At 33.0% G+C, this 14,726-nt stretch overlaps 2 protein-coding genes across 3 annotated transcripts; one reads left to right on the plus strand and one right to left on the minus strand.

The window, feature by feature from the left end:
- Window positions 5,165–10,206, plus strand: LOC109718762 (protein HESO1-like). Of its 2 annotated transcripts, none has more exons than XM_020245165.1 (9): window positions 5,165–5,284; window positions 5,905–6,081; window positions 6,392–6,553; window positions 6,805–6,983; window positions 7,428–7,523; window positions 7,659–7,728; window positions 8,120–8,250; window positions 8,388–8,498; window positions 9,136–10,206. In XM_020245165.1, the coding sequence occupies exons 2-9, from the start codon at window positions 5,916–5,918 to the stop codon at window positions 9,562–9,564; spliced, it is 1,344 nt and encodes a 447-aa protein (XP_020100754.1). In that variant the 5' UTR covers window positions 5,165–5,284; window positions 5,905–5,915; the 3' UTR covers window positions 9,565–10,206. The 2 variants fall into 2 exon arrangements, with proteins under 2 accessions (XP_020100754.1, XP_020100755.1); XM_020245166.1 differs by lacking the exon at window positions 5,165–5,284 and adding an exon at window positions 5,292–5,432.
- Window positions 10,977–14,164, minus strand: LOC109717919. Its single transcript, XM_020243875.1, has 3 exons — window positions 14,007–14,164; window positions 11,771–11,927; window positions 10,977–11,320 (listed from the first exon to the last, which is right to left on the minus strand). Exons 2-3 carry the CDS (start codon window positions 11,924–11,926, stop codon window positions 11,273–11,275), a joined length of 204 nt encoding a protein of 67 aa, XP_020099464.1. The 5' UTR covers window position 11,927; window positions 14,007–14,164; the 3' UTR covers window positions 10,977–11,272.

The following is a 14,726-nucleotide window of genomic DNA, read 5'->3' on the forward strand; positions in this document are numbered from 1 at the left end:
AATTAACTCTTAAGGTAATATTGAATACTAATATTGACAGTTATATATCATAATAAACTATATAATTTCATAGCCAAAAATTAAAAAGGAGCATTTTATATTTAGTAAACCATAAATATTTTATTAAAAGTTTTAAAAAGTAAAATTTAGTTAGTATGTACAGTTCAAAATTTATAACCAATCATTTAAATAACTTTAAATTTTTTTACTGTTAAATTGATATTAGGGGGAAATTTGGTATTTAAAAATTAATGGATAATGCTTTTTCTGGACTTTAACCTGAATTGATATTTAGAAGGATATTAGTGATATTTTAATTTTAGAGGAGCATTTGTGATATAATGGCCTCTAAGAGGGGCACTGGTGAAATTTTCCTTAGATAAAAGTAGAGGGATTGTCGAGAAATTTGACCAAAATCAGTGGGCAACAAAGTTGATTTGACCTGTGCGGTCTATAGACCGGGTTCAGGCAATGACATTCGTTAGTTGGTGTACGGTCCAGGGAGTCCTCGTGGATCGGGCTCGTTTTAACTGTATCGTGTGAAGCTCGCACGTGTCTCTCTTTGTCCCCATTCGTTCCGGCGCATATGCGATTCTGTTGCCAAGTGGAGAAGGACCGAGTTGGGGCCCACGCGCAATATTCCTACACTATAGCTTTTAATAATAATAATATAATAATAATAATATTTATTATTACTATTGTTATATTTTATATACATTTAAAAGTAAACAAGTCATTTATTTATTTATTTTATTGCTGTTTTTGCGATAACAATAAATTGACACCTTTACGTATAGTCTAATCTGTTTAATTTTTTAAAATATTATTTATCTAAAAAATAATGTGAATTTGATGTCATAAATCATAAATTTTAGTTTCTATAAATTTCAAATACATTTCATTATATTTAACAATGGCGACCCACAATTAAACTAACTTACGATTAATAAAAATACGAAAGTAAATAATTCTTTTTACTTCTATAAATATTTTAATTTAGTTTTTAGTTTAGCTTTATTTTAAGATTACTATATCAGTCAGGCGAGAATATACTTGAAAGTGAACTGTCTTATTTACTTGTGCATCATTTTCCGCAGGAGTCATTCAATTTAGCGATCGGCGAAAAAACTTAATCTACGCTATTTGAACTTCTTAGATTTGAAAATTTGAGATTTTATGACATTATTCGTTAGTATTTAAATTGTCTCAAAATTAATAAATTTTTAAAGCTATTTAAGTTTTAAATTAAATAAATAATATCAAAAAGTTATAAAATATGATTTTTAGAATGTTCAAATAGTCTATATTTAACTGTAATGATTGAGCCACGCCAGATAAACACTTCTAAATTATATGTACATATTAAAATCCATTCATTTAAAGGCTCTCACTTTCTATTTGTCTTATCATTTTTTTTCTTTTTTGACTAGAACTCAAATTAAAGTTTTTGTGAATTCTAAGAAAAAAAATTAAAATTTATATATAGGTGCATATTTGTTCCAAATAGATATGTCATAGTTTCTTACTTTGACAGAATGCAAATATCTAAATTCACCCCTAACATTTTTCATAATTATACAAAACTTTATGGTAGCTCTTTAATGATGCTTCATCGGAGAGTTTTCGATCTGCCGCTATGTATTAATATTGCCTTTATTCAAAAATTCATAAGCTATTTTTTAATACAATTTTTTTAAAAAAATTAAAAAATAAATAAAGATAAAATTAACCGATGGTAGCCAATGGGAGCTCCATATGTGATGTTTTTCCCGCCCTTCGTACATGTGGGCTGAGTGGCCAATAGAAAGAAAATTTAAAATGCAGTAGTCATATTAATGATGTGGTATTTCCAACCAATCAAATTACTTTTTTAAAATTCTTCTATTTTTATCATAAATTTTAAAAAATTTTATTATATTTTTTTAAAAAATATGATTGATTGGATATAAATAATGTAATATAGCTGTTACGTAATAGACTTCTATGGCCGGTAGGGTCCACGCCCACTAGAGTACGAAAAAATTTATAACGCACCAGTTATATAGTGATTAAGTGATGTAGCGTTCTCAATCAATTAAATAATTTATTTAGATTTATCTATTTCATCATGATTAAAAAAAAATATTTTTATTATATATTTTTTTAAAAACATGATTGATTTGTTTTTTATGAATGGACATTCAAAGACCAACATGTTAATGAACCCATTCAAATAAAATCACCTGAGGTTACAGCTCTTGGATATTTTAATATATTTTTTGTTCTTAATATATTTTAATAATGTACTGATGAGAATATTTATCTCTAATGTCGTGCATATTAGTCCTCTAATAATAATAATAATATATTTTTTTCCCTGCAATGGCAAGTCAAAAGAATACATTAATCTTGAAAGCAAAAGCTTCAATTAAAAAAATAATATTATTAATTTTGAGAGTTGTACCACGCAGCGCGGTGGGTAATATTCTTTGTAAAGGTGTATACTGTAGTTATTGTCAAAAGTTTTTTTTTTTCTTTTGTATTTATCCTACAGGGTTAATTTTATACAGATCTATATAAATATAGTGAATGATAAATATATTATTACAAAATTTAACTTTCATGTATTGGCTTTATAAAAAATTTGATATTTTTAAATATATTTCTCTACTTTGTTACCGTTAGAAAATCGTTTATATTTTCAATTTTAACATCACAAATATATTCCTTTAAAAATCATATCAGCATAATATAAAAGAGTAAAAATATAAAAAATTAATCAGGATTAAGTATTTAATTTATGATTAATTAAAATTTTCTAACGAATTCTAACAACAGGGACATATTTGAAAATAATAAAACTTTTGTAAAAATAATATATAAAAGTTAAAATTTGTAGTGATATATTTGCTATTTATATAGAGATCTATATGAAATTAACCCTATACTAAAAATATTATGTTGATAATTCTTATCATCTAACTTTTACTTGCGCAAATGAGCATAATATCACTTTCCTAAACAAATAAGCTTTTTTTTCTCAGCAAATGAGCACAATATCACTTCCCTAAACAATAAAACTCAAATGGCGTTTGCGTGTGAGTATAAAATCAATCTTGCAAATATAAATTTTGTGAGATTATTTATAAAAAAAGTTTTTGAAAAAGCTAAATGCAAAAGAAGCCCAAAATAAATTTTTTTTTTTATGCCTTGCTTTGGCAATGCATAATTTTTTAGCCTTTAAATTATTAGGATGGAGGACCTAGATTAACTCATTTAATGATTACTAATTTTTTGACAGGTATTATTGGAGCAAAAAAAACCTGCATTTTTCGAGGCCAATAATTTCTCCCTAATAAATAATTCCTGGACTTGGTCTATCATATTATTTGTAGACTATAGAGTTATATCTCTATAAATATTATTTATTTACTAGGCAATAATTTTACTCTGGAGGCATGCAGTAAACATGCGTGGAAACACCTCTAAACTATAAAACATTTTGAAATAAATGCAACTTTAATTTTATGTCAACGCTTCTTAATTTATAATTTTTTTAAAAAATTATTTTGTGAGATTGATTAAACATTATGTAAAATTAAATACATCTGTCAACTATCAGAATCCAACTATTTTAATTTAATTTGCTAAAAATAATTAAAATATATTTATTTGATAAAATTATCTGTAAATTTATTAAGAATTCTACAGTTATTTGAATAAAATTACTTAAATTTGAAAATTAAAAATTAAGAGAGTATAAGTATGGAAGCACGAAGATGAGGGGTCGATCTCAAAAGAACACATAGTCGAGGGGTCTTCCTACGTTTTTGTCAGTGAATGTAATGCCTAATTTTAGTAGAATATTAATTTTCTATTTTAGAGTTGGATGGTTAGACGTGTTTCTTTTTCTTCTACATAATAAAGTATGAAAATAAATGCCTTATTTTTTATACCTTGCAGTGACATTTAAAGAATAATTTTTTAAAAATTTTGTTTTTCACTTAAAGTTTTTATATTAACCTTTTCTTAAAAAAAGATTATTCCGATGGTCATAAACTAAAAGTGATTTAATTCGTCGGCCCAATGGGCTATCCTAAAAATAAAAAACAGCAAAAATTTGCTATGTACATTTTGAGTAAAAAATTATAAAACTAGTAACGAGTAAAACATATTTTGCAAATTATAGTAGCTATTAACATCCAAATAAAATGTTATAAAATTTGTAAGAAGCACAATAAAAAAATATCATATTTATTTTTGTATGTAATATCATGTTGTGTTTATCCGCTGCAATATATTTTTTACGACCCATTAGAAAAGACTGAAGTTTATCGTTTTATTTTTTTTGTCCGAAATTTATTTTTAGGCTAAATTACAGAAAACTTCCCTATGAAAACTCGATTTTCACTTTCTCTCATGTCATTTAAAACCTACACTTTACCACTTGTAAAATAAAAAATGTGCACTTCATTTTATTAGTGATCCGCTAGGGTTCTGTTATAATTTTTTTTTATGCTAAAAATATCCCTCCGCTTTCTTTCTTGTTGCTTCGCCTTCCTTCGCCTCCACTGCCTCGCTCTTGCCTACATCCCCGTCATCGCCCACAAACACCCCTTCGCCCTCCTCCGTCGCCTCACCTACGCTCTCGTTGTCGTTATCCACCTCTCCATCCACGCCCACCTCGATTTCCTCCTTGCTGTCGCCGAAATCGAGGGTCGGCGAACGTGCAGGCGGAGAAGGGGAGCAGGTGGAGGAAAAAATAGAGAAAAACCACGACCGATCGAGGATGCTGTTGAGAAAGATGAGGGAGGAGACAAAAATGGTGAGGAAAAAAATAATCATTTTATCATCACAGTACACACCGTACCCCTTGTGAACATTTTTTATTTTACAAGGAAGTAAAATGTAGGTTTTTAAATGACAGAGAGGAAAAAGTGAAAATCAGATTTTGACAGAGAGATGTTTTGTAATTTAGCCTGATTTTTATTTATATTTAGACTAAGATTAGATAACTCGAGTAATATATATATATATATTTTTTAATCTTCAGGAAAATAAAATCACGGCAAATCGAACTTAAAACCGTCCAATCGATTTGTACTCTTCAAAATCCACTCAAATTTAGGTATAAATAAACAAAACTCTTAAATTTAAGATTTAGGAATTTGAATTCCTTGCCTGCGGAGTCGTCGCCAAGTCAAAAAGCATTAAATAAAGTAAGAATGAAGGGAAAGCGATGTCTATAAAGCACAACCGACGATCGTTTCCGAGCACAACGATCTCGCTACGCAGAACCCTCTTGGTAATCTCCGATTTTCCCCTCAATTTCTCCTTATTTTCACTTTTGTTTGTCGATCTGTAAGTGTTGTTCATCGACTCGATTGGCGATTTCGCGTTTTCGCCGCGAAAATTAGGGTTTAAACTAGGGTTTGTGATTCATCCTAGTTAGAGTGAGTGGTTCTAGTTTTATTTCTCTCTCGAATTTTGTTTTCCTTAGCTTAGTTGCAAACAGTGGGAGATTAAGAAGAGATTGCTCTTATATTTTTTGCGTGTTTTGATCATAGGATTCTTAGTTCTCCTTTGTGAAAGGGACGAGTTACGTAGTTGATGTTGATTTATAAAAATCCATGTACATGTTTTATTTTTGCATTTATATGTACAGAGTAAACATCGAGCACGAGCCACAGAAGGGGTAACTACAGTTTACTTGTGATGGATCTTCACCAAAACTACAGTTTATATATGTGTGTGTCTGTATATATATATATATATGTGTGTGTGTGTGTGTGTGTGTGTGTGTGTGTGTGTGTGTGTGTGTGCATATCGAACTAACAAATCTACATTTGCCTTGTATTCATATTCTCTTCTATTTCCTGTTTCTTTGGAGCTAATCCTGTTGATTTTTTGTCTTGAGTGGCTTAGGTTTGCCCATCATGGAGTACTACAATATGTCCACCCGTCGGGTTTCATATGATGTATTGGATATCTGTCTCAAGGACATCCTTTCTACGATCAAACCCTCAAGTGATGATGAAAGAAAACGAATGCACGCCATCAGTGAGCTTGAAACTTGCATTAGATCTATTGTGATCTTGAAAGGTAAATGATATTGATTAATGTTAGGGTCAAATGAATGGATAGTCCCTGTACTATCCTACCAGTTGGACTTCGTTCCTGAACATTTCACTTGAACAGTTTAGCCTAATCTTCCTCATATATTGCAATGCCATTCTTGACCACTAAAAAATTTCATCCCTAAACTTTCTCACACATTGCAACATTTTTGTCCCTAAACTCTCTCTCGGGAAGTGGGTCGGTGGGTGGGGGAGCACACGCACGTTCAGGCAGGCGTGTGTGCATGCATCCTTACGTAGTTTAATAACTTATATTTGTCTAATTTCTGAAACAGGTGCTGCTGTGAAGCCCTTTGGATCTTTTGTGTCAAACCTCTATACTAGGTGGGGAGATTTGGATATTTCCATTGAACTTCCAGATAGCTCACAGACACCATTAAGTAGAAAAGGAAAACAGCATGTTCTACGGAATATAATGAGAGCTTTGCAAAGAACAGGTACTTATTCTCTGTTGTTTGCTCGTTATGTTGCTAATTAACTATCCCACATTTATTTATTTTATTTGGTGCATTGTAGAATTACTTCCTATGCTGCCTGTCGCTGTTGAAGTCCTACCAATTTCTTGTTTCCTTGTTACAATTGTTGTCCTGATCCAGTTTCTTCTTGCGCACATTTAGGCAATTAATTTAAGCAATTATTTATCATATTTTGCTGCACTAGAGTGACTTTTTAATTTCTTTTCTGTTAGGTGTTGCTCATAGTCTTCAATTTATACCCCTTGCGAGAGTTCCTCTGCTCATATGCAAAAGCACCTATGATGGTATTTCTTGTGATATTTCTGTTAATAACCGCGCTGGTCGAGTTAAATCCAAAATCCTCCATTGGATCTCTGACATAGACACCCGCTTTCGTGACATGGTTCTATTGGTGAGCTTCAACTTGTCAATAAATTGATCTGTGAAATGTATTTACAGTTCTTGTACTATCCCGATGTTGTAACTTGGTCCTTGTACTTCTCACTGTAGTGACTTAGTCCTTGAACTTCTTTATTTATTGCACTTCAATCCCTGGCCATTAAAAATCTATTTTCTTGTAATTTGACCATTTCATTCCTCTCTGTAACACTCAAAACATGGTTGAATCGGTTATTTTATAGCGAAAATCAACAGATGTGACAATATTCTCTTGCTAATCAGGGATGGAATTGAAATATATAGAAGTTCAGGGACTAGGGTTTTTTGAGTGAGAAGTTCATGAACCAAGTCCCAACATTGAGATACTACGGAGAATATCCATATATTTTGTGCTTAATAATTTTCTATTTTGTTTGTTATTTTGTCTTTAATCTAGGCTTGATACTTTTGCATGCAGACTAAAGAATGGGCAAAAGCACAAGACATTAATGACCCGAAGTCGGGGACATTGAATTCGTACTCACTCTGTTTGCTAGTTATCTTCCATTTCCAGGTTTTGTTTCCAATAGCTCAGTTGGTAGTTTGATATCCTTTTCATTTTTCTCCTCGCAAATATTTGCAGCAACTTTTTAATTTGGTACTTTTTGGAGACTTTTTCTCTTATGCTACATTTGATGTATTACTACAGACATGTGAGCCTCCCATCTTGCCACCTCTTAAGAAAATATATGAAGGGAACGCTGTTGATGATATTAGGGGTATGTTATGGGTACATTATTAATGGGCTAATTAATGCAGGAAATCTGCTATAAATATCACAATTCCTGTATTGGCCCTATGAAATTTTAAAACCTGGTCTTTACTCCATCAGCTTATGAGCATAGTGATAGATACTGGCTGCTCGGAGCACTAATAAAGGAGCCAAAGATGAAATCTTCTAGTTTTTGTGGGGTAATACACAAGTTTTAATACTTCAGGGGAGAAATAAAAAATTGTGATAATTGAAGGGGGGTTCCTTGCAATTTAGCCTTATTAATGCCTCATTTTATACTACCTTTCTGGATGTGCTTTTGTAACAGGTCATGCGTGTTGGACTAACTACCCTTTTAGTATTTGATAGTTTGTATGTTCATGGCTTATCTGATGTAGGATTCGAGTATATTACTGAGAGACATATTGCGGATATTTGTGCTGCAAACATAAGACGATATAAGTCACAATATCCCATACAAAGAAACCGAAGCTCTCTTTCTGAACTTCTCATGTCTTTCTTCGATAAGGTAATTTTATCACTTGATTTGCTGCATTAATCTTGGTGTTGCTGTAATATGAGACACATAAAAATGCACAAATTTTCGGTTTTTGGGACTCTCTTTCTTTGCACTTACGGAGCCTTTCATTCTTATGCTTTCTGTAGTTCTCCCAAATTGGAACTTTATCTCTGGAATATGCGATCTCCACTTATACAGGCGGGTGGCAGAGAATTAACCGCAATCCAGTTTTGCTGGGACAACTTCCTAGTATTATGGTAAGAACTATTCTTGAAACCTATAAACAAACACAGTAAATTGTGAAATTCGTGATAGTGCTTGTTTGGCCTTATTTTTCCCTTTGTTTTGAGTTGTAGCGACCTTTTGTAGAGAACTTGGTAGACAAAAAAAGTCTAGAGCTTCTGCTGTTGCGGGAGGCTCAACTGACATCCCAAAGCCCAAATATAGATGCTCTGAATTTGGAGCTTTGTGATTCAGAGAGAAGCTTTTAGGGGGATACTTATGTACTGCATCTCCTAATACACTCCTCAAATAGCTCTGTACTCTATAGGCTTGTTAGATCCTTTGGAGAATTGCCTTTTGATTATGGTGGTTCGAAGAAGCCCTAGCAGTTTTTCCATTACCGCTTGAAACACTCCTATCTCCAAACGACTTCCACCTGTGCAACTAGAAACTTTAAATTGGAGATTTTGCTTCTTTGGGTCTAGAATCGGAATTTACCTTAACTTCCATAGGGGCTTAAGGGCTGTTTTCTGTTCTTTTATTTTTTTTCGGGAAGAGGGGGGTAAGTTATGTGATCCTTCTTCCGCGATAGAATCAGGAAGTTCCTTGTTAGAGCAAGTCCATTGCTAACAGAGTTTGGTTATAAATTACTAACTATGATGCATTGTTTAGATTGAAGATCCTTTCGAGCGGCCAGAAAATGCTGCGAGATCGGTTGGGTTTCTAGGCAAAATATCAGATGCATTCAGGGATGCATATCACAAACTCTCCTCTCGGTCCATGCTCTCGAATCGCAACGCCTTGCTTGCACTTTTAACCAGACCTAGCATAAGCACACAACTTAACGCAAGAGCACCGGAAAGATCCACACCCAAGCAAATCAATCATCAACATTACAGGCACACTGGTACTGCAAATCGGTTTAAAAACTCGGAGCAAATTCATGAGCGATTCCGCAGTGCATTGAGACTGGAGCAACAGGGGCCGTCTTCATCAACAGCTGGCTATCGAGAGGAGCGACGGAAGTCAAGAGTGAATAATTATCGAGGCCAAGGTTATGAAATAGGGTATTGTGGAGTTGCATTTGCAGATGACCTTTGATGCGGTTTTGGGAGTACCATCCTTCTTATTTTGACTTGCCATCTACACCCTCAATCACAAATTGCAGACCGAACTTGAAAAGGTTCAAATAGATTATATAAACTTCGTAATTGTTTTGTTCAACCACACAGCTCTGAACTTTGTTTATTTTTCTACAAATCTTCAATCACATGAAAGTCATATAATTCAAATGCTTCTCTTTCAGCTGAATTCTTATATAATTTTAGAGATATTCCCGAGTCATTTGGCTTTCATAGGATTGAAGATTATTAAGAAAAATTATCAAAATGCAGAGTTAGATGGTTGGTTGAACAAATTACAAAGTTTATATCGTTTTATTTTAACTGTTCATTAATCGGGCTGCAATCTGTAATTGATCTACCGTCTTGAGGTTTGGCATACCTTTCGTAATTATATTTTAAGCTTCAACTTGTGTGGCGATTCTATTTGGTTGGGTAGTTTTAGAGTCGTACTCGGATGGTGATTTTGAACAGTTGTAATGTGACTGCTTTTAGTATCGTAATGCAGGTGGTTTACCGTGTAAATAAGGTCTAGTTTGGAATAGTTATGTTCAAATGTACCATTTTGTGCTTGGAAAAGTAAACATTTTAAAAAATAAAAATCTACGAGTATTTTTGAGTCTTTCCAATATTGTTGATATATAGTCGGAACCGCCACATCTAAGTAACTGTTGGTTGCTTCTCTAGCTGGCTGCTCTATAAGTGATGGTTTTAGTCTACTTATTAATCTTTTAAAAAATAGTAGTACGTTATCCATTTCTTTTATTTATTTATTTTTTAAATTTAATGCAAGAGTAAAGTAACTAAACGTCCAACTTAGAAACTTGAATATCAAATATCAATTTTTGGCCGTCGGTTTCTGCTGCTAATTTGTAGCGTCAAAAAGGGTAGTTTGCTGAAGTCGTAAATTTTTATTAAATAGCGTGCGGAGACTGATGCTGTTTAGATTTAACTACTTGACAAATTGTCCGTTTTTGTTTAATTCATGGTCCTGTTATCCTGTAAAGCTAGACTTGCTATGGTTTCTGAATGTTCGCAGCACTCGCTATTATTTCTCTAGGAGCACAATAGGATTAGGAATGAACTCTGCAAAATCTCGAACGCTATTTAAGTTGTGACCATAAAATCTATTTGAAAGAAAGTCAGTGGCACTAAACGTCGTCCCAAGCTGCCTCGATGCTTTTACATGAGTTGCGTACCCAGATTAAACTCGGTTGAAATAGCGTACCAGATTAAACTCAGTAGAAATATCATAGCCTCTTCAGCTCGATTCCATTAAAAAATAGTTGAGAATACCAAAGTAATAATCAATACATGAATATAATATCACCTCTTCTTCCACTAGAAAGAAATCATCTATTTTGATTACCAAAATGCCACGACCGAAGCTGATAAACAACTACAATTGAACAATAACATTACCACTGGCTACGACAAGCATACAAACAAAAAACGTGAGAATCGTCTGGTGAAAGCTGTATTATCCAGAAGCAGAACCTTTATTAAACACACACTTTCAGAAACCTATGTATGTTGATCGAAAGAACAAAAGCAACAGAAACAAGTTAACTTTTCGAAATTATCATCACAAGAAATAACAATTCGAAACAAAATGACAAACAGTTTACACTGTTAAAACCTGGATCTCACAGCCCTACAAATTTATTGGCTAGCAGGGAGATGGGCTATCAAGCCTTTTTTCCAATACCGTGGGACATGTTGTATATCCCGCGCCCCTGTTCACCAAGTAAGAGAGAATTGGATAAACATACTAAAATCTCACGACCAACGTTTGGTTATGCATGCAGTTTTTACTTCTCTTTTAGTTTTGTTTCTTTTTATCAACACAAATGCTTTACGATCTAATGTGCTACCTGATTAAGCAGATTGTTTGGAATCTATACATTAGTTTGTTTGATCACAAAAAGTAAAAACTTGACTCATTACCTTTTCTTGCTTCTGTGATTTTTTTTTTTTTTTTTTGGTGGGCTAAAAAAAAAAAGGTTGAGTATATACAAGCTAACCAACAACTGATGCAAAGTACTCCACCAGTTGATATTTAGTAGCATATGGTTTAAGTTTTTCTAAAACAAAAAAAACCTAAACAATGTAATTGTAGTCAGATGAGACCCAAATAAGGATAAGAAAAAAAAAATTTTAAAAAGAAAAAGAAAAAAAGGACTCACAATGAGAAACAGGCTAGAGGCTGCCAGTGTAAGAGGAATAGCAACTGAAGTGACCATATCATAACGGCCTTTCAAGTAGGTGTGCTTGTGGAGGCTTTGGAAATACTGCTGATACTTTAGAATCCTCTCCCTCGGCACAAAAGGTGGCTCCGACATCCTGCATTAGAAGAATATAAATTTAGATGAGATCAAGCTGTTGTGTTTTACAGTCATAGGCATTATTGTCAGAACTATTGTCATAGTGTTTACACATATACATAATATATCTTCTCTTGAAGAGTTCTATATGAAATACTGTACAGGTACAAATTAAAACAGTTTCGCTCTAATTGAGAATTATTTGCCATATACGAGACAAGAGAACTTGATTGCTGTGTGAACAATAGGGTATTAACCAAACATACTAGTCAAGTCTCACATGCTGCAACTTAATAGAACAAATACAGCTGCTTCTCTGAACTTCGAGAATGGCTAAATGTTGCCTTACATATCTATCCAGTAATCATTTTACGAGGGAAAATGATTATGGGTTATAGAACATCCAGAACACATCAGAAAAAGAATGCTAAAATCATAAGATATCACTATTCATCATCAAGTAAAATCCACTGGTCTTACACCAACAGTGACAGGAATAGAAGAGTCAATAAGTCAGTGCATCCAATCACGTAGTATTAAAGTTAAAAAGAGCAGCAATAGAAACAAAGGAGGTCCAAGGAAAAAAAACCCTTTAGCTCCAATCCTCAAGGAAATAAGACCACCTCTGCACTGCAATATTCTAGAACATATTCACATGATGCAAAGGCAGAATCAAATAGAACTAAACTGACAAAACTCTTAGGGGGCGTTTGATTCGCACTATGAACGATTACTAGGAATAAAAAGATACCTAAAGATTTTATTCCTACTCATCCTATTACTAAGAATGTGGCAGTCCGGTGTTTAATTCGCACGATCATATTATTTAGTCACATTATTTAATATTACGAAAAATATACAATTAATGTATTTGTTTCGTCAATTAATTTTAGATAATGCTATCAAAAATTTCACCATCCTTTTAGAGAAGGAGAAAGAACATAAGTTAGAGAGAGAATAATTAAAGAAATAGGGAGAGAGATAGAGAGATAGAGTCAAGATTAGAGGGAGCGAGAGAGTTGAGATTTTAGAAAAAAGGGGAAGAGAGAGCTTAGTTTAGAGAGAGAAAAAGCGTTGAAGTTTAGAAAGAAAAAGATAAGTTGAGGTTAGAGTGTAAAGAAAAACAATACCAACTAGCCAACGGGTGGGAAGAAAGAAAAAGATTAGAAATATTATGATTACCCCAATTCATTAATATGAGGATATCGACCCTCTCTCGTTCAAAGGAATGAGATTAGTAGTTTTGGATAAATCTCATTCCCAAGTAAATCCAATATTACCAATTAGATTACTTAGTGCGTTTAGTCAAACACCGTCATATTTTTTTTTATTCCTATTGAATTATTAGGAATATTAAAAAGAAAGCGTGAACCAAGCGCATCCTTAAGGTGCGAACCCTCTTTTTACTTGCAATGAGTTCTTTCAGAAAAGCACAGCTATGGCTCTTGTATCAGTTTCTAATCTCACATTATACAACTCCATAGCCTTTTAAGACCTCATCTATGATCCACTCCACATATATTCTCATTAATCTGATAAAATTACAGCCTAAATTACTAATATCACAGATCTTATACCATATCAATCATACAAAATTTAGGAAAATGCATCTGACCCACACCTATCTATCGATTATAAGCAAACCTCAATTATTCTCATTAATGTGATCACACTCCTGCATTAAACGCTAATATCACAATCTTATGTCACAAAAATGCACTAAATTAGGGCATACAAAAGATCCAGACGTTTCTATCAACTATCAACAACTTAATACAACGAACAGGTCGATCAAAATTATAAACAACCCAAAAAATGAAGAAAATAAGAATATAGAAGTCCCGGAATCGCTATTCAACGCCTATATTATTCTCATAAATCTGATATCAAACCAGTTTAAATAGCCATTATCACAATATTTATTCATAAAAATCGTTAAAAATAAGGACATAAACAGATCCGAACCGATCTATCTACTATCGCGCACCAGAAATCAATAGAACTGTAAACAATCCGGGAAATGAAGAAAATAAGAAGAAAATTAGAGCCAAAATCACAATAATCTCTATCTCAAACCCTGATTGAGGGAGAGAAAGACCTGGAGACGAAGATCGATGGGGGGCGCAGGGCGAATCGGGGCGGTGATCGCTCGAGGCGAAGAGGGTCGAGAGCGGAGGAGGAGGAGGAAATGAGATTGGGGGCGCGGACGCAACGAGGATCGACCTTAGATGAAGAACCCCTCTGGAAACCACGCTGCACGAATCACGAGGTTGGCGAAATTGCATCACAACCGTCCCTCAGATCTGCATACTCCGATATAACTCTAGCTGGTTTTATGCGGGGGGAATTTTCATATTTCCCCCTCTAAAATCATCAAATTGTATACAGTGGTTAAATTGTACGATTGGCTTGGCCTCTTAATTATTTTTCTTTGGATTAATGCCATTTTCATCTTCTAATTATTTTAGCGTAAATTATTTTTAAAATTAAGTATAATTTTGTTATTAAATTATTAAATTATAATTATAAAATTTATAAGCCCATTAGTTAAAATGATATGCCGAAGAGTTGAATTCAATGTGTACATTTAATCAATAAAAATAACTTAAACAAAAAGAATTGTGTATTTTCAAAAGAGCTTCAGTTTATTTTTATTTTAAAAAATAAATTAGTTTAAGTTAAATCTCTATGTTTTCATTCATTTTATTTTATATCTGATTGATACCTATTAAATAATAATAATTTTTTTTTATAAGTAAAATTTGAATGGTCAAAATAAACATGATGATGTGAATAAAAGGGTGGTCATAAGTTCATG

The sequence above is a fragment of the Ananas comosus genome, linkage group 12 (assembly GCF_001540865.1).
Source record: "Ananas comosus cultivar F153 linkage group 12, ASM154086v1, whole genome shotgun sequence".
NCBI classification, from domain to species: domain Eukaryota; kingdom Viridiplantae; phylum Streptophyta; class Magnoliopsida; order Poales; family Bromeliaceae; genus Ananas; species Ananas comosus.